General features: G+C 41.4%; 1 protein-coding gene across 3 annotated transcripts in view; it reads left to right on the forward strand.

Annotated features, from left to right (window-relative positions):
• LOC131260442 (arrestin red cell) overlaps positions 1 to 20,704 on the forward strand; it is a 46,891-nt gene that overhangs the window by 23,197 nt on the left and 2,990 nt on the right. For 2 of the 3 annotated variants that reach the window (XM_058262162.1, XM_058262163.1), the window contains exons 2-10: positions 6,753 to 7,103; positions 7,902 to 7,993; positions 8,196 to 8,338; positions 11,914 to 12,273; positions 12,358 to 12,515; positions 17,329 to 17,472; positions 18,364 to 18,393; positions 18,963 to 19,049; positions 19,132 to 19,341. In XM_058262162.1, coding sequence (XP_058118145.1) covers positions 7,009 to 7,103; positions 7,902 to 7,993; positions 8,196 to 8,338; positions 11,914 to 12,273; positions 12,358 to 12,515; positions 17,329 to 17,472; positions 18,364 to 18,393; positions 18,963 to 19,049; positions 19,132 to 19,341 — 1,319 coding nt within the window. In that variant the 5' untranslated portion in view covers positions 6,753 to 7,008. The remainder of the gene's footprint in view (positions 1 to 6,752; positions 7,104 to 7,901; positions 7,994 to 8,195; positions 8,339 to 11,913; positions 12,274 to 12,357; positions 12,516 to 17,328; positions 17,473 to 18,363; positions 18,394 to 18,962; positions 19,050 to 19,131; positions 19,342 to 20,704) is intronic. The other variant, XM_058262164.1, reaches the window with a different exon arrangement.

The following is a 20,704-nucleotide window of genomic DNA, read 5'->3' on the forward strand; positions in this document are numbered from 1 at the left end:
GCTGGGACATTTCATAAAAAAGTCAAATTTTTTATTCATCAACATAAAGTGTACATTTTGCCCATTACAAGAAATATAATAATCCAATAGGAGTGAAACGTGGTTGATTGTGAAGATAGTGTACTTAACTAAGATAAATATATAATCTAGTAATCACTTCATGAGAAAGGTACATTTAAAGAAGATTTTTTGGAGACAACAGAGAACAATAGAAGTGTTTAATAATAAAAATTAAAAAATAGAAATCGGCTATGACTTTATTTGTTTAATGAGTGTTTGATCTTTCGTCTAGCATTCATTTTTGATTAATTGCATGCATTTGTCAATCGTTTTCGTAAAAATGAATGGTCCTTAGCAAATGATCGTTTCTCACTCAGGCTAATTTCCAGCTCTTAGGTCTATGACTATCATTAAATGGACTATCATTAAATTTAAACTATCGTTAAAATTAAACAAATCCTTTTACGATTTCACGTAATATGTTGTTCAAACTCAAATGTTGCTCAACTTCCTTAAAATGAAAATTAAGATAATTAGCAGTGTTTGCCACTACATAATAATCCGTATAAATATATTTCTTCACATCGCATCCTCTCTAAAAGTTTAGGCATTTTATTTGCTTTTCGACCAATTTTGTGAGCACAAACAGAAAAATAAAGTTAGCAGCGATTGAAGCTAGTTGTTATGACATCACACATCTGCGCCAATTTCCCCTATCAGCGATTTCAAATTCCACGTGTCACACGTTGGCCCTTGTCAACAGTTGTGCGAAATTATACGTCCCTGCCTGTACTTGCATTGGATAAAGTTGAGCCAGAAATATCGTAAATTGCGTACCCCCCACCCAGTGCACATCAAATTAGTGAACATTGTCCTGTTGGTCTCACTTGCTCGTGATCCTGCAGAGTTACAGCAGGATAAAAGCGATGATGGTCAAGAGTGGTGTTGTATCCTTTCCCTGCGAGAATCAGTTGTCGTGCCCGACTTACGCTGGCATTAAAATGTATCCAACTTGCGCGTCATGCCATCTGATGTCCTAGCAACCTAGGTTAAGACATAACCCCCGAGACACAAGAAGAGGTACGATGCGAGTCCTCGTTCGAACGAAGCCACAGAAAAGAAGGTACCGAGGGATATTGCTTAAATTGTTTTTATTTCATCTAACCACTTGCTATGAGATGCCCTACTTTAGGTGGTAGAGGTTTTCTTTCCGGAGCAATGCACCGCGTTTCCATTTATCCCGTTTCTGCCACAGCACCCGTTCACCCCTTCGTGCAGCCGCTTTCCGTACATCGACCCAGAAAAATAGAGCGAGAACTATTGCCCGCGTGAAGAGGATGTCCTCGGTGGGATTATCAGCTTCCTCCGCGACGCGACGATTGTGGTCCGGCACGCGTGAGGATACACGATGATGATGATTTTATCCGCGTTTTTCCTCCACATTTTCCACACAAGGTTTTCGCGCCCCATCGGAGCGTAAAGTAGGGCGCAATATTTTGATTCTAGCTCGCCCGCGATTGAGCGTCGGCAAAAGTGTGCTAGCTCTATAGCCGGTTTATATTACGCTTACGCTCGGGAAAGATTGTACTAATGATGAGAGTTGCGCTGCCAAACCATTCGGAGAAAAGTGCGAGTAAAACTGGAGCATTCGTAGGTGAAAGCGAAAAACAACTACATGGAGGGGTTTTTGTTTGTCCTCGGTTGTGGCGGCGTTGGAAATGTAGGAAGAAGTGTTCAAATGTACCTTTGGATAGTTCTTTAGATGTTTCTTTATGTGTTTTTAGCTCTGCATGGAAGGATGATCGCGAAAAACGTTTAATCACAGATACGAGACAACTAACCAAATATGAAACTATAGACAAGCGAAACAGTTAGAAAGGACACACACAAGGCACATAATTGTTTACTTGTAACACGTTGACTGCCAAGCGTTTTTAGCACGCGTTTTTAGTACAATATTTTTTAATACGATGAGTGTATAACATTTGGTTATTGGTATTTGGATAACCGATAGTTTTTGAAGGCTAAGCAAAGACTGTGCATCCCAAAGAATTGATATTAGATATTACTTTAATTTGTATGTTGCATTTTCATTCATTTATGGGACAAAAACTTTTTAGAACTAATGACAGCTGGCTATAAAAAATGATAACCATGACAGTCAACGTGTTAATGGTAGTCAAATTGCACTTGCTTGCTCGAGAAAGATGGTCAGAAGACGGTTAGTCCAGTTTTCCTGCAAATTTCCTACAATTTCCAATCAAAGCACCGCTCCCTGCTCGTATGCTGCTGCTCTGCCCACTTCCCTTCTGGTAATCATATGTGAGCTGCCCGCTGATGACCCCCTTGGCCTGTCTGTCCGTTGGCGAAAGGATCCGGTGACACGCGTCCGCTTTGGGAGCGTTTTCTTTTTCTGCCTTTTACTCTTTGTTTTTGCGTCTGGCTGGCGCCTGCCTCCATCGTTGCTTTGAAAACCTCCCCGCGGGATATTTATACAGCGCACGCTTGAGCGCGCGCTCTGCCTCTACACTCTGCCGAGCCGAGTGGTTCACTCGCCCTGGTTCACTGATGTTGATGTTAAGGATTATAAATGAGCCATAACCCTACTACCAATTTTGAATGAACTCAGGCCTATCCCCGTGGATCGGAGCGAGACGCAGCGACTGACTTATGCTCCGTCGCATTCGCGCTGCAGGGCCGACAATTTTCGACCCGCCCGCGAGCGTAACTTATATGAAGAGTGAGCAAAACTTGTATGAAGCCTGAGCACGCGTGGATACAAACAAGTGCGAAGCCCTCAAAGAGCGCAATTCGCTCCATACAATTACACGCTCTCCACCGTACGGCAGTGCAGAGAGTGTACGCGAAGACCCCGCGAGAGCCTTAAATGGCCTGCTCTTGGTTGAGGCCTACGCTAGCGATCGCTAACGATGCATGCAAACGCATGTAGCTAGATATATATTGTACATTTAGCGCGCCATTCTCAAGCAAGAGCGCCGGTCTAGTGGATAGCGTACACAGACCGGAGTTGGAGAGGTTGGGTTCGAATCCCGCTGTGTGCTCGAAGCATGAGAGTGTTGTAGAAGGCAGAAGAGAGAAGGGGGCCCATCAGGGCTCTCCTCTTTTTGTTTTTGCCGGCTTTGCTCCGAATGAATTATCCCGGTTTAACTGGACGATCGTTGAGAGAACCGTTGACAAAACCGGGACCCATTTTGTATGGAGAAATGTTCATTTTGTGTTGGATGGGAAACGAATTTGTCACCGGACGGACAGAAGGTGAGGAGGCGGTGAGGCAGTGCGACATGTCTTTTGGCCGAATGTCTTACCGGTTGGATACTGGCGAAAGGAAACAAACGCAACCGGGTTGAACAACATCCTCTTGCATGAATTAGTGTCCGGTGGAAGGCGTTTAACTATTCAAAAGCATTGCATATGCGGGAAAACTACTGCGTCGTCATCGCTGAGGGTGGAGAAGTTTGTACATGGCCGAGTAGTGAAAGAGAATTAAAGTGTCAACGGTAAAATTGTTTTTTTTTTTTATTTTTACCTACTTCTCGATTTCTCTATAACATATTTGAGTTTTAATTCATTGTGATCTTTCGATCTTTTGAATAAAACCCCAACCAAGTAGTCTTCTTTTTTCATTGCCTTAGTTTGTATCCGTTTTTATTAAATTAAACCTTTTTTTGTCTTTGTTTTCGTATTGTTATCTTTACTACCGCAGATTACACAACGCTGTACTCTGAACATAAGAGATCACGATTTATGGTTGCAAGTTTAAATGTTTGAATTTTATTTTACCTAACTACCGTAGAAGCACCATACTTGGCGCGGGTCCAAACTTGGCGCACTTTCTAATATTTTCTTCGATATTATACTATTTTCAAAACATTTCAGTCTAAACTATACAGTCAAATATTTGTTAATGTTTGTACAATACATCCGCATCAAAACATGTTATTGGTTTTTAGTTATTGAATGTATATATAATTAAATGAAAAATTCTATCTCACAAGTGCGCCATTTTTCAGCCGCGTTAGCAACGCTGCTAAGAAGTGGGTTCAACTGTTTCCAATAATTTATACACAAAGGAAAAATTATTAGGGATTTTTTTTTTATCAGAAACTGTTAAAACGTAAGTATTTTGAATGAATCGTGGTTAGATTCGGCGTTTTTTGAGATTTTTATGCTAATTTTTAAGCAAAAATATTTTGCGCCAAGTTTGGCTCACAGTGTTCCTAATTATTCACCGTGGAGAATATGACTGTTTGCGCTGCTAGATATTTTTGAATCATAGAAGGCTTTGATGAATGAGATTTTAAAAGTTAGCGAAGAGATAGTTTAATTTTCACAAGAGAAGCCAAAGTCCGCTGCAAAAAAAAGCTAAATTATTTTTGTAACTGCTGTTGAAAAGTGTTTCTATTGTTTTAAGTTGACTTTTGAATAAAGCTGTTGAATTCAATGAACTACATTCATTTTGTTGTAAGTGCGCCAAGTTAGGAACACATCGCCCCAAATAATGAACATTGCAAAAACCATGCGTCAAGTTAGGAACATAATGTGCCACACAAAGAGTTTCTGAAACTTGAAGAAATATCAATTTAAGAGTTTCTTACTTATTTTTCTTATATTCTATGGTAGTTAGGCTAGCACTGTGCAAAAAATGGTATGATTTGACCGAACATTGATTTTGTTATTCAAAGTTTTATGCAGAATTTCCTTAACTGCGCCAAATATGGTACATCTACGGTAGTATTAAAGACATGATATCTATTTGTTTTGCTCTACAACAATTAAAATTTACCAGAGTATTGGTATACATTGATGTATTAAAGTTTTTATATGCTGCTTATTTATAACTCAAAGTTACTATGTTGTATATAACGTTTGTTTACTACATATAATTAACTCACGTCTTTTTTTTCTATCTCCTTTACAGATTCTCATCGTAAATTCAATACCCAAGTCAAGTGGAGGCTGTTTAGTTAAGGCGGCAAAACCATCGAAACAGTCCACTTGAGCACCGCACACCACTACGTCTGATCCAAACCCTCGACCAGTACGACAGCAGGCAAACGTAGCTCCAGGCTCATTAATCACTCGTGGAATTTGAAGATTAGGGCTCCCGGAACCCTTTTAATCAGCGGGATATTCCGTCGGCGCTGTTTGCCACTGGATGGACCAGGCGTATTTCGTCCTCGACAGGCAAACAATGGTGCCTTAAACTGTGGAAAATTAATTACCGCCTAAATTCGGTAACGATCGCAAAATCCCCTAGACCAGCCAATCGGGGGGAAATTAATTCAATAACCGCAGCGTACCTAGCAGGCAGGCGACAGTGACCACCACATCCTTCGGGAAGCGTCATGAGCGAGGCACCGGACGGAGATGGCGTTCGAGATGGCCATTTTGCTGCAAGATCGATGGCTAAGATCATTTTCCAGGAAAGCCGTTAGACTGCCGGCCACTAATCGGAATGTACGTTTTCCGAGAAGTGGCATCCTTTTGACACGTCTCAATCGGTGTTCGGTGTTTTAGCGAAATTGGGAATCAGTTTTCGTGTTCGCATTGTTGACTGTAGGATTTTTTTTACATGCGTTGATTTTCTGATGTCTTTTTAAAAGCGGCAAAAATATGTGCAAAGTATGTGTTAAGTTCAGGTGAAACACTTTACGCTTTTTTGAAGAAGCTGCAACGAAGTAATGGCTTGTTAAGGGAGGAGAAAGATTCCACTACCTTTTGCTGATAGGTACCGAAACAAAATCATATTCCAGCCAAACTGTCCCTCTTCATGAACCCCTGCTTTTTCTTATCCCAACACTCAATGATGGCGAAAGTGGGTGTGAACATTATTAGATATTTTAAGAGCCGATAGAATTTCAATCCCTTCCATAAAATAAGATTATACACATTTTACGGTACGAGAATCTGACGTTGTAGATGCCCAGGGTAAATAGCAAAGGAGTTCTCAAAATGGTGAAGTAAAGTTCTGCAATCCTTTTACCACCAGGATCGTATCCGTTTAAAATCAGATCACAATGGGCAGTGAAGCAAACTCTCGTCGAAATAATCTGTCAGCTTTCGTCCCGTGGGAGGGAAAAAAATGTAAAGCATTGCTGACAGGACAAGAACGACTAGTCCAATAAAAGTGCCCTACTTTTGGTGCTTTATTCGCTTCGGCGTTGGTTCTTCTTTTTCCTGCCAACGTAAAATGAAATTAAATGCAGGCTGGCGGAGACGTGGGTATTACGTGGACGTGGGTATAAACCAACGTGGACGTACAAGAAACCTGCAAAAAGTTTTTCTTAAGTTTTCTTTGTACGAAGTTTGTCCAGTTTTGTTTGAATTGTGTCATAGAGAATGGAACATAGATAATGTTGCGGTGATTGAAAGTTACGCTGCTACCCGTATAAACCTTGGTTTCGTATACGACTGGATTTTCGCTTCTTCACTTTTATCAAGCAGAGTTTTTAACAATTTTAACATTTTTATACCAAGATTAAAGGAATGTGAAAAAGATTCTGCTCAGGTGTTCTGCAAAGGTGTCAAAGAGAACGATTTTATAAGTGACCCCGACGATTCCAGAAATTCATTTGCGTCGGTGCATGTGAAGAGAGAGAGTGTACGTAGGCGATGTGCTAGTAAACATTCCATTCGAGAATGCATTAAGAAAAAAATAACGATGTGTACATGTTTGGATTGCAATTAATCTCGGGTGCGTTTTTTTCTTCTCTCTTCCCCACCTTCGGCAGTTGGCGGAAATTTGGGAGATAGCAGTAGTTTCCATCGAAGCAAATATTTAACCAAAGTGTTTGTGAGTGAGTTTATCGAGTGCACGAAAAGACGCATGAGATTGAAAGTTGTTTGGATTTTTCGCAAGGTGTGAAGTGAAAGATCGGGGTATAATTAGCATAGAAGAGAGAGGGAGAGGAAGAGAAATTTTAGCTAATTGCAAGTGCTGGAATTGAAACGTGCTACATAGTGGCCTCGCATTAGCAGCAAATCGAAATGAATACCCATTTACAAGGATCGACCCCAAGGTCTCCCGCACCGTCACCGGATCCTGACGTTGACGAGGGTAGTTCCAAAAAACAAGCTACAAGGTAAGTAAAATATTCATCCTTATAAATAATGAATGTAGTAAAAAGGGAAAAAATAGGCCTTAGATCATTATGCTTAAGTAGTAGAAAACAACCTAGACAGTGAAAATCAAAATGGTAGCAGTTTGCAGCACTAAACCATTTGATTTCCCATTCCCAAAACATGTGGTACTAGAATCAGATGAAATTGCTATTCAACTTTCCCATATGTTCAGCATATTTTACCTCAAGAACAGTGTGCATGACGGATTTCAATTATAACTCGATGTGCCACGATCTTAAGTGGATGCATACAAGTTGTCCGGTTCCGATTGGAATGCAAATTAATTTATGTTGACGGTTCACGTAGATCCTTCTGATTTGCGGGAAGACATACTGCCCAAGTGTGTTTTCCTATTGGTTTGCGGTAAACTGAGCAGAGATGATTTAAATTCAAATTTCTTCTCATATAAGAAAATGTCTTGGCATTGCATGTCAAACACTTTGTGAGTCCATCCTCAAGAAATGGCATCCTTATTCATGAATTGTACTGAAAATTGGCGGTTAAGAGTCTTCTTTAAAATAACATAACTGAAAACTGCCTTTATACTTTAACATCTTAACATTAATTCTATAGATATTTTAATTATTTTTAATCTGCATTACAAATATCCTATTTCTGATGTTACATCTCAGTACTTTGTCTCTTAGTTTGCTCATCTTATCTTTCGTGGATATCTAAAACTACCTGATGTGGCATCGATTTAAACCCTCGTTCTTCAGTTAACATCTTCAGTAACGTATTTAATTTTTCACTTTCAGAGTTTTTAAAAAAAGTTCTTCGAATGGCAAAATTACGGTCTACTTGGGAAAGCGTGACTTCGTCGACCACATCACACATGTCGATCCGATAGGTACGTGCCAACGAAAAGGAAAACGGGACGGCTCGCCGCACCCATCATCGACACTCCCGGGCCGAAATCAACAAGTTATTTATCCCATACTTTATCCTTTTACATTCTCTCTCCGACTGTTCCGCCGCCGCCGCCACCGTTGCCGCCGCCGCCACCGTCGATTCACCCGATTCCTCCGATTGCCTCCAACTCCCACCGGCAGATGGTGTCGTGCTGATAGATCCCGAATATGTGAAGGATAGGAAAGTTTTTGGGCACGTCCTGGCGGCCTTCCGGTACGGGCGTGAAGATTTGGACGTGTTGGGACTAACCTTCCGAAAGGACCTTTACCTAGCATCGGAACAGGTTGGTACTGGAATCGTTTGTCTAATAGACTTTCCGCAGGATATCGATTGACTAGCACTGGTGTCGATTGCAGTGAAGAAAAGGCGATTTGATCTAGTTCGGAATGCCGATTTCCACACTGGTGTTACTTTTAGCTATTTTTTTAAGCTGATATTTTAATATCATCAACAATATTTTTTGTATTTAAAGCTTTTATTCTTACCAACATGTTTGTTTCTACCACGACAATCAATTATGATATATCGCACAAAACCTATTTCACCCATTTGATTTTCCTTTATTCCTGGGATAAAAACACAACCCTTGGTCCCAAAACGATGGGACAGTTTCATATCCATGACATAAATTATCTTCAACATGTTCGCTTGCGCCACCATGCGCCTCCATCGAACAAACGCAATTACCAACACCGTCGAACGTTAGGTATATTTTGAGTTTACGTTGCATTTTTTTACATTATTTTTATGGCGTGTTCTTAAATGTGTGTATGTTTTCAATTTAAAAAATATTTTCATCAATATGTTTTAAACCTTGCTCACATAAAAAATGTCAATCGATTTTAGTTTTTGGCTATTTAAGTATTGTAAGAGAAGATTCAAACCATCACTGCAATAAGATGACTTATTTTACAATTTAAAAAACTCTCGTCAAACCATATTGTTATTGTAAATTTAATCAAGTTTTGGATGCGCTTCTTACACTGAAAAGTCATTGGAAATTGTACTAAAATATGTAATTTTTTGTATTTATTGTACTTTTATATTACGTTTATTTTGATTAAGTGTAAATATTTATTTTTTTCTGTTATTTGTTCTTTTGTTTACTTTAGTAGGCAATATATTCGTCAGCGGCTTAAAATTTATCGTTTTTTAAATGACCTAGCTTAATTTCTCCGTGTAGCAGCTGGGGCGCGTAATGGTTGACTGTTTTGTTGTTCTCCTGCGGAACACCGAGCACGTTCGCTTGTACCAGAGTAAATGATGTAATTTTGATTTACGTGTGCGCTCTCACTCCTGGCCGCAAGTCAACGACGAAATGAAAGCAAACATGCACACTTATGACCGTGCGACACAATGTAGATTTTCTCATGCAGAAACAGTTTTGTTTCGAGCCGTGCCGTGGCGATACTCATCGTGGATTTGGCTGCGATGGGGCTCGGCAGCCACTCCCTTACGAGGCGCGCTACGAGAGGAGCGTTTGGTTGGCTTAGTGGATGTAATATTTTAAAAAATAGTGTCGCTCACTACAGCCACTAAACTTCCATTTTCATTAAATTCTATTTGCTGTACACGGGGCCCAACCGTTGGTAGTGGTGGGTGTGGGATTAATGTGCCGCGCAGAGGAATGGTGGCATTCGGTTACCATGGAACGCTGCCGCCATGCGTCCCGGCAACGGTTGGTTGTTCCGTCTGGCGGCTTAGCGACGACGAACGAATCCTCCGACGGCACGAAGAAAGTATAGCGGGAAAATAATCAAAATTTATGGGTTTTCCTGTGAAATGGAACGATAGCGTCGGTTGGGAGTGTGTAAAATGTAACAATGCTTCTTACAGGTCAGGGGATACATTACTTTACCGCCGGGTCGGATTGTGGTTCAGCTGTGGCTAGGAAACGGGATCCAAGGTATGGATGGAAAAATGGCACACGAAGACAAACAACTTCACACACTTAATGGCAGTGTTTAGAAATGGAAAACAACGGCCCAGATGAAGCTGTTGACAAAGGAGGTGTGGGGAGGTGGGGTGAAGGGTGGGTGTGAAGTGGAGAGTGGTGCTTTAAACTCAGCAAAGCGTGTGGACACATTTACGATCGCACTTTCACGTCAGATACACGTTCATTGATCGACTTATGTTGAGGCATCTTCAAGAAATGGTACCGGCAATAGTGCATTACCAAGAACGCGGAAGATGTACCAACAACATCATGGCGCTTTATGTCCTTTGCAGATTTCATACTTGCCACAAGAAGTTCAACGTCATGCTACAAAATGTTTCAGTTCATATATGTTTGACGTTTATTATGATACTTCGATACAACAAGAACAAATAATATTTGTTTAATTAAATCTCATTTTGGTTTTATGTTTGGATCGACTTCGACCTGGAGCGAATGTTTTAAGGCGCTATGAAAATTTATTTTTCACGGCACGTTTGGTCATAAAATATTAAATGAAGAGTTGCTCTGTCTTTATGGTTCAATTATATAGCGCCTACCTTTTGCATCGTCCTGATTTTTCGCCAATTTATCAACCAGCTTGTTTTGCCAAAACCCACACTTTCTTCGGCGGTACAAGGAGCAGCAACAAAATGAAACCGGTGGATAATTATTGTATGAAAATGAAGAAAATTGAAGCCGTCGGTGCTTTGCCGAGCACAGCACAAGACATCGAGGGAGGTGCAATCCGGCCTAGCGCTAGACGGCCTGAACCTGAACCTGAAATTTTCCCGCTAGCAATCGGAATGGGACGAAGGGGTCGCTACCGTTTCTGTGGAGCGCAACAACGCGACGGGGCCAATAATGACGTGTCAGTATTCCGCCCTTATTTTATTATCCTTCGTGCCATTGTCGTTATTATTACCATGGATTGCCGACCCAGGCGGATCGTTAAGAGCCAACTTCGTGGTTGTAGAAATCGACCAAATTATTTTAATGGCGTCCTATTGCAGGGGGAGAGGTTTGATCGGGGTGGCCGTTTTTACGACGATGCCTTGCAATAAAGACAATCACGCCTTGTTTATCATTTGCCCATGTTCGACGTTTATGATCTCCGGAGTCCGGTGCAGGATTCTTATTTCCGCAAATAATAATCAACAGGGCTAACATATTTTTATCTAAACTTTAAAAACAATATTAACAGCATTTGAACGTGGACATTTAACTACACAGATCATTCGATAGAATATTCTTGTTTTGCTCGTTCGGCAGTAGAATCTTCTCATAAACAGATATACATCTAAAAAAAAAAAAATCCCTACTCCATGTTGAGAAAAAACTCAGTGATTTGGTTTCAATGCAATCGATTAAATTACTCTGCGAAAAAATACATTATTTTATATATTCTAGTTGAACTCTAAATTAATAATAGCTCATACTCAATGACTGCATTAAGGATCATACTAGAAGATATTGTTGTGTTTCTTTTAACACGTTGACTACCACGCGGATTTAGTACAGATTCTTGGTACAATTATTTTTATTAAAATTTGGTTATCAAAGTTATTAAATCAACAGTTTTCGAAAACTAATCAAAAACTAGGTTTCCAAAACGATACATTTTAGTAATTATTATAGCCTACTACTACATAAGTACTATATTAGCGTAAAGGGCTGATGATCCACTTTTTGGGTGATACGGCAGTCAACTTGATAATCATTGAAAAACAGCATCATTGTTTTATTAAACTGTTACTCTTTAAATTCCTTTGTCAATTTAATTGAAACTTAATTATGCAATCTTTCGCCTTTTCACGATGGTGGTACAATCGCCCGCGCCTTCACCATCTGACCTCGTTTAATCCACTGGTGCCGTCTTTGACCAAGACATTTTTCTTCTTCCTTTGTTCTTTTAAAAATAGATCTACCCACCGCTGGAAACGGACCGATCGCTCACCCGCCTACAGGAGCGTCTGATTCGCAAACTCGGCGCTAACGCGTATCCCTTCTACTTCGAGGTGCCGCCGCACTGTCCGGCCTCCGTTTCGCTGCAGCCGGCCCCGGGCGACACCGGCAAGCCGTGCGGCGTGGACTATGAGCTGAAGGCCTTCGTCGGCGAGACGCAGGAGGACAAACCGCACAAACGAAACTCGGTCCGGTTAGCGATAAGGAAAATCATGTACGCTCCCTCGAAGCTGGGCGAGCAGCCGTCGATCGAGGTCAGCAAAGAGTACATACTGAAACCAAATAAAATTCACCTGGAGGCGAGTCTGGACAAGGAGGTAAGCGGAGCGGTGTGTGAAGGGACTGGTCGATGTAGCTCCCCACGACGCTAACGTGCTGTTCTCTTCCGTCTTTCTTTGCAGCTTTATCACCACGGCGAAAGCCTGGCGGTGAATGTACATATAGCGAATAATTCAAGTAAAACAGTTAAGAAAATTAAAGTGTCAGTCCGACAGTTTGCGGATATCTGTCTCTTCTCTACGGCGCAGTACAAGTGCACAGTTGCAGAGGTGGAATCCGAGTAAGTAACCGCTAACCGGTGTAACCGATCGGCAGACACCAAACGTTCACAGTCGACGTCGGATATGGACCGTGTGCCTTCTGGAAAGTACAGGCGTCCCAGATTCTGCTTCCTATGGATCGAAAACGTACGAAATGGAAAGATACTGTCTCACTCACATACATGTGTCTTTTCAATTTTTATATTTGTTTTTTTGCACAACGCTGCTCTTGATCCATTTACGGCCAGAGAAAACAGTCTGAAGTTTGTGCCTTCCTTTTTTCTCTTCGCCTCGAAGAAGGAAGCAAGAATTTGTTTCAACCGTATGTCAACCGAGGTACGATGCCGTCTGGTTCTGGTTCGGCGGATCACCGGAGCAGCGCTATGACGTTACTTAAACATCCAGAACGGAGAAGAGCACTCAGGTTTAATTGAAGGATTGAATACTTCAGCACAAGTTTTTTTTTTTTGAGTTCCCAGTCTGACAGAACCCTGCCGGGCAGCAACATCTCGCATGGCAAACGAGCGTTTGTAGCAGCACAGGATACAGGACAGGGCTTAAGTACGGCATGCAAGTACCCGATGGGTACGTCTTTAGCATCGCCCGCCGGAAGCTGGTTGCGTGACATGGAACGGATTAGGTACTTCTAGGCTTGTTGTGAAGGACTACGATGCACAGTTAACACGAAGAGAGCGTCATCGTGGAATGGGCGACCAAAAGAGACTTAACGTGCGAGCGAATGCGCCGGTCGGTCCCCGAATCTCAGTCGCCATCGGTGTCCCACTTGGAGCTAACGACCCGTTGGCGCTACTTTTTCGCTGCGTTTCAGAGGAAAAAATGTTGCATAAATAAGAATAGTTGTGCCCTCTGCGGTTTCGTTCTGGCCGAGATTGTGCAAACACCACCAAATCTTTCCTCCGGCTGTGTACAATTGCATGGGACATGAAAGGTTACGTCTACACATCAACCTAGGGGAATGTTTTCATGTCACGAACTTTTGATGTGATCCGGAAAGTTACGACACAGTTTCGGATCGTTGATGACAAGTGAAAAAAGGGCGAAGGTAGATCTTTAAAAAATATTGAGCACTATCTGTCTTTGGAGGTTTTTTTTCCCAAAAGACAAGTCTTTTAAATGAACATGACGCTTTTTTTATCATAAATTAATGTAGCATAAAATCAGTACAATGATGTTGAATTATACGTTTGAACTGAAAGAGACAATCTTTACAAAACAAGTAATGGTAATTGAATGTTGTCTATCATATACACAATTAAGGTTTACTTCTACCAATGCCACATCTCGAAAGGCGTAGTTTATCGAAACGCAGACAATTCAAAAATTTAATTTTCCAATCAACAATTTCCAATTGGAAAATGTCCCGATACCGGACCGAGTGCGGTACGATTCACCACCTCAGGTAATGCGTCAGAAAATCGATGTCTACCATACTCCGTACAAAACGAGTTTACAATTGCGCGCAAACTGAAATAGAATTCTTCTTCCCCGTAGAAGGCAGGTCTCCAACATCATGGTGGACCTTCGCCGACTTCTACGGACCCCGGGGTCAGCGCGAAGCTTATCGAAAATCGTTGTATTTCTTATTTAGGGGTCACACGCGGCACGGATAGAATGGTCCTCGATGAAAAGGTAGGACGTTTTATAGCCCACCTACCTTTGCCCACAGTCGTAAGTGTGAAGTAGTGGAATCGCTTATCGATTCGAATATCGCCAGCGTTTTCAAAGTAGAGAGAAGATGTTTCTAAATGCGATGGGAGGGGTTCCGATAATCGCCCATTCTTCAGTATTGTAGACCTATAGAACCCTTCCACCGGAAACAAAGGTCCAGCTGCTTCCAATCGTTTTCATCGAGTTTGTCACATTACAGGTTTACCTTCCATTTCCGTCCATCGCTACCCACCCACCCATCCATTCGTCATTCCTTCTGTGACCTTCTTTTCTAATCCACCTTCAATCGATTCGCTACAGAGACTGTTCCGTCGGTCCGGGTTTTACCCTTTCCAAAGTGTTCACCATCAAACCGCAGCACCAAAAACACAAGCAAATGCTCGCCCTGGATGGTCAGCTGAAGCACGAAGACACAAACCTAGCTTCCAGCACGATGTAAGCAAGAGGCGATGCTGCTAGCAGATGCGAAACGACGCATGGTGGATGTGGGTCGAGGATTGAGAGGGTCGGAAGTAACTAAATGGCTTTGGTATCGCGTCTTCCTTACGGTCTCTTTTTGGTGGTATCCTTTTTTCGAACTTCCGTAGAAAATATCTTTCTTCTTTGCAAGAAATCTTTCTTGTTTCATCTACATAATATTACGGGATTAAACGTATCTTCCATTCTATCACGCTACGGTTTAAGTCCATGGTAAAGTTGGTTCCGAGGGTTATATAAATAAAACAAATCCAATATTTTATCTTACCTTCGTTATAAATTAAAATTCACTTCCATGCTAAAGTTTGCTACCAATATTTTCTGACTGAATTTAAAAAAACTCACGGTTCTCTATTTGTCCTGACAAACTCAATTTCCCTGATTCCTTCAGTATTCTCCCAGTTAAAGATTTATTTTATTTTTCCTTAATTAGTTTTAGCCTGCTGTAGTATTTCAGCATTATAATCTAATTTGGTAGGATCTCTTGGAGCATCCGTTGTTGGATGCTCTGTACAAAAAATCCTTTTTCATTTAATGTCTAACATGGAATTATTTTGATTGACTCCATGTTCTCTAATATTCTGATCCCATCAAATTTTCCTGACTCCAACTTTGCATTTTCCTTCTACCGGTACTAATTTTTGTGATAAACTTTGTAGGTGTACTAACCCATGTTCGTTGCCTCTTTTGAATCTAGTTTATCTCAAGAGCATGGGGAAATGGTTTATTTCTTACTAAATGGGAATAAGTTGTTGAATGAGGAGTTTAAATGCCTGCCTATTTTGTACCGGCATGTGGTAAATGTAGTTATACTTTTCATATTACGGCATCGGCAGCCAGCCGTGGCTGTGCACAAGCTCTCTACTTAGCGGGAATGACTTCCATGGTGAAATATTTTTGCGGTGGTTGTTATAGAGGAATACTTAAAGTACGCCCATCACTTTGAATAATTTACCTGCCCAAAACGGCTCGGTGAAACTTACTCGGTCAATGCAATGCGATATCGAGCGTGTAGTCGTACAAAGCCAACATTATTCCGGCAGCTACCATCGATCGTAGTTTTATTTTTTGTTTTGTTTGACTGAACGGTTTCATTATGCTGAGGGCTATTAAAAGGCACGCAGTATACTTGGCTTCGCGAATCCGACGGTGGTAATTTGTTTTTCGCCTTGCCATTTATAAGTCAAATATTCGATACCCACTACGGACACGAAAGCGTGAACGCGAAAGATTGCCCACCGGCATGAAAAGTCCTGGCATGTATTTAGAGATCGTACCTCACAGTCGTTGCAAGTAAATTTATATGACGGCAGATACAATTAACACAATTAAAACGTGTATCAATAAAGCTTATTCAGGGCCAAAGTTGAAAATCGTAATTGATAAGACCAACTACAATCGAACATAAAGCCACAACTAATTACAAACCACATTGCGAACAACAAGCCAAATAGCACAATAATGTTGCATTATTTGCCTACGACAACGGAATCTCTTTGCCCTCGCGCGAGCAGCAGGGTATTTTTGCGGTAGGGTGTTTCTACTTCCGTACTTGTGCAGCCGGCCGACACGTGCGTGCTGGGCGTCATTATCGTCGGCTTTGCTTTACGTTGACTTCTTCTCAGATATCTTGCCCTTTTCCAACCTATATCGTATCTATACACTACCACGAACTTGCCGTCAGTGCCGTGACCCCCAAAACACGACACACGAGGGGGCCAATTTTTCGCCCACCGCAGGAAATCGATGGAAATTGAATCCCACCCGCGACTTCATTAACCGATGCCGCCGGTTGGCCTGGCCAGTACGTTTGCGCCGCACTATTGCATCACGAAAATGTTGTTCCGGGTAAAAATGGACACACATTTTCCCCGCGCCAGCCGGGCAACCAAAGGTGGGAACGGTTCATGCTACCCTCCAATGAGTCGGAGGAAATGATATCGATGATATTGTGGTAATATGATGCTAGTTGATTTTGTTGTTTGCTCGTGGAGTCTTTGTAAATATATTCTTAGCGTAAAAAAGGTATGTTTTTACACATCCAAATTTTTGTGGAGATTCTTCTTTATAAGAAGCATTTGTTTTTAAGGCTAGTATATTTTTCTTACATAAAAACCGACATCCTTACTTATAAAGTAGTAAACCACCAGGCGTCTCCATGTATGAGCAAAAACCTTTTAGAGTTCGATAAAAAAACGCTAGTTTTGGGGAAAATATCCAACCTAAGGCGCACAGTCCTGTTCCAACGCTGAACCTTTTTATTCAAGTTTCATTGACACCGACAGCCGAAGCATCGTTAAAGCACTAATTGTTCTTTCTCTATTTTTCTATCTCTCCTTCTACATTCTATGAACGGAACAATTTTTTTAAAAAATTAAAATTTCGCATGACATTCGAATGTGTGCCATTTTTCAACGTTCCTATCATACCAATCATTCTCGATCAAACCGGACTGCCTGTCATCTAAACACACGCGAACATATGATGATGTGTGACATCGTATGGGCGCGACATGTGATGTGATCTGCCTGTTTTGCCTGCCCATTCCCACCCACTGCCCCCATTCCGGGCGTTCCATCGATAACCAAACAACGTGGCAAATAATGTGTACGAATAATATACGAAATACCCCTCGCCCGCGTCAAACGATGCGCTCCGAACCACCAGAGACGGATGTCAGGTCGCACCCGGTTTCACGCTATCGAAAGTGTTTACGCTGACGCCACTGCTGGCCAATAACAAAGACAAGTGGGGCCTGGCACTTGACGGGCAGCTGAAGCACGAGGACACCAATCTGGCCTCGAGCACGCTGTAAGTTGTTGATACTTCCTTCGGTTTGTCCTTTGTTTCTCTTTTTTTTAACGTTCTCCTATGTCCTATTCCCATTATACTATTTTTTTAAACTGTACCACTGCTTCTCCGCTCGTGTTTTGATTCTTGTCATTTTTCTATGCGTGTTCGTCCTTGTTCACCTGCGGCTGTGCTTTGTGGCCTCTTGGGGCCCGTACGTGCTATCATACCCGTATGAGAGTTGCTCTGTTGCTTTACTTTTCGTTCTATTATTATTTAATTCATTTACTTTTGATTACTTGAAAACACCACTCAACTAGTGGAAACATGCTCTTACGTTTTACAAACACACCTTTTGCCCCCACATTTTGTGGACGTATCTTGTTCCACTTCCTTCATCTGCTCATCTTATATGTTTTTTCAATGCTTGATGTCGATTTTTCTTAGTTGCATTATGTATTATTTTTTTTATTTACTATTGCATGATTTTCATTTTATCTTACTCTTGTGATCAAATAAAAAAATCCTTTTAATAATTCAATCATTTGTCTTTAAACTGTAATTGTTATGTTTATTTCAAATATTTGAAAACTTTACTGAGTTTCACTGTAAATATATGAGATTCATGTCATGAATGTCATGAATTAACTCATGATTAGAAATGTCATGATTAACTTGGTGTGAACCATTCACGAACATATTTTTGAAAACAATATTAGAAAATATTTATTTTATATCCCCATTTCGCATGGCTTTAAACCGTTAGTTTCTTAATGATGCCTTGTTTTTGTTTATCCCTTTGCTTAATTTTGTCTCTCCCGCCTCTGTTACTTTTTCCCTCCACGCTTCCGCTTTGCTTTTATTTTCTATTGCTCTGCCTTTAACCTTCTAACCCGTTTTAAATTTTCGCAGGTCTCGCACGCTGGTCGACGGAAAATATAGGTAGAAATGGTGACGGGAAACGTCAGTTACGGCACTTCGCCGTAGATAGTATTTAATTTCGTCCCTTCCCCTTCCAAAAACCAAATTGCCAAAAAATTGTTGCTGCTTTCATTTGATTGGCATGAAATGTCTACTGAAATTTGTCATTATCAGGCTCCATTCAGTTCTTTGTTTTTTCAACGCTGATAATTTCAACGTACTTTTCTATCAATTTGATTTACCTTTCTTGTGTTTTAAAATCCGTTCCTTTAATGACCAATTTAGGTAGTTTTTTTTCCCATCGCGCAATATTTTGTCTATATTTTACGACCATCGATATGAAAAATTGCTTTTTCCTTTTCGTTGATTTTCTTCGTATCCTTTAACCCAATAGTAGACATGTTAACCAACGTTTTTTTGTTTCCTTAAACCCTTTGTGGGTTTTGCTTGCCGCTTCGAGTTCTGCCAACCCTCTCTTCTCAGCCCTCAACAGGTCTCTGCATTATTTTCTGTAATTGTTAATGTTTGGTTTTCTATTTGCAATTTCAACATACACTCACACACACACAAACGCATAACGTCTGGTGCAGAATTGCTGATCCGACACAAAGAGAAAATCTAGGCATCATCGTGCAGTATAAGGTGAAGGTCAAGCTGTGCATCACGCCGTTGGGCGGGTAAGTGCATATTAATCGTGTTGTGTTCTGATCGAGTGCAAGTAACATTTGGTTTGGGGCTGTTTTTTTTGTTTTTGTACAGGGATTTGGTAGCAGAATTGCCATTCATACTCATGCACCCGAAGCCGGATGACGATGAGCCCGTGATAGGGGACCGCTCACCTGGCCGAACGGTGAATAGTGCCGACCGGAAACACTCCTATCAACCCGGTCACGAAATAGGTTCGAACAGTAATAACGGGGACGCGAGCGCAGTGAAGGAGGACGGGCCAAATCTAATCCAGCTGGATGGGTAAGCATGGGGAAGGGAAACGGTTGGGGTATCGGATCGGAAATAACGGAGTGTGCTACCAGCCATCACTCAGCGGGGAATTGAAGAGATTTAGATCGATCAGGAACTTTTGTGATTTTATCGATCACCGTTCGCGATACCGTTTGAGAAGTTTGCCGAAGGTTTACGACTCCCACGGGTAACTGAACCCGGGGGCTGTAAGTTCCACTCAACTCAAGTGTAAGATTGATGACGGCAGACCCTGTTTTCTTTCCTTTTTTTCATATCCCTGTGCCAAGCCTCCAAATTTTCGCTGAAACCCTTTTTTATCGGCGGACCTACCTGAAGGTTTTAAAGGTCCCTGGGCGAATACTGTAAAAGTTGATTATTCCGAAACGAACATTTGGTTTGGGGACCGATTACCTGATCTTGGAATGAAATTGTCATAGCCCTTCCCGGTCGGTTTAATCAACGAACCATAGCATTATGACGAACCTGCTCCTATGGGGATGCCTCTTAAAACTTCTGGAACATCTTGGGACACCTTGATTGCCGTAACGATCTTTACAGTCTGTTTATTGATGGGTACGCGATTAAGATTAGAGGTTTATTTTGCATTCCTCCTCATTTTTCCAATTACGTCTTTTTACTGATTTACGTATAATTTTATTGCGCCATGTGACTATATGTCCGGAATCATCTAACATTTTTTTAAATTTATGTGTAATGTGACGTATTATTTATGCTTACCTAGTCGCAAAAAAAGAGCAGAAACGGATGACAATGAGAACCAATCTTCCAGCTTGTAAGCGGTTGGTCACATCGACGATAGTTTTTTTTATCTTTGATGAGGAATTCAACTAACGCAATTTGAGGTCACTAGGTAAAACGGCCCGGTTACACGGGCCAGTTACAGTACCCATTGCACGGGTCCCAGTTACAGTGCCCGTTTACAGGGCCCGTTTACAGGACACGTTGAATGTTCCCAGTTAAAGGGCCCGGTAACACGGCCAATTTACAGGGCCCGGTTACACGGCCCGGTTACAGGACTCAGTTCACAGGGCCCGGTAAGTCGGCCCCTTGACAGATCCCGGTTACAGGGCCCGTTTACAGGGCCTAACCTTATGAATGTAGTTTACTGCCTAATTTTATTCTGCATTGGTTATTTCCATTACGTTGCAGCACCACTTTTTCCAAGAATACATGCAATGTTCGAAAAAATTGTCCCTAAAATCTCGAAAACGTTTCATTTCCTTCGTACTGCAAACTTTGAATGAAACTGTGTAGCACGTTCACGCTTTGCCGTTTTTATTTCGGCAAAGTAACCATCGACTACCAAAAACTCGTCCAGCGCAAGAAAAATTTCCCCTACCATGCTGCATCC

Source organism: Anopheles coustani, chromosome 3, assembly GCF_943734705.1.
Source record: "Anopheles coustani chromosome 3, idAnoCousDA_361_x.2, whole genome shotgun sequence".
Lineage (NCBI taxonomy): Eukaryota > Metazoa > Arthropoda > Insecta > Diptera > Culicidae > Anopheles > Anopheles coustani.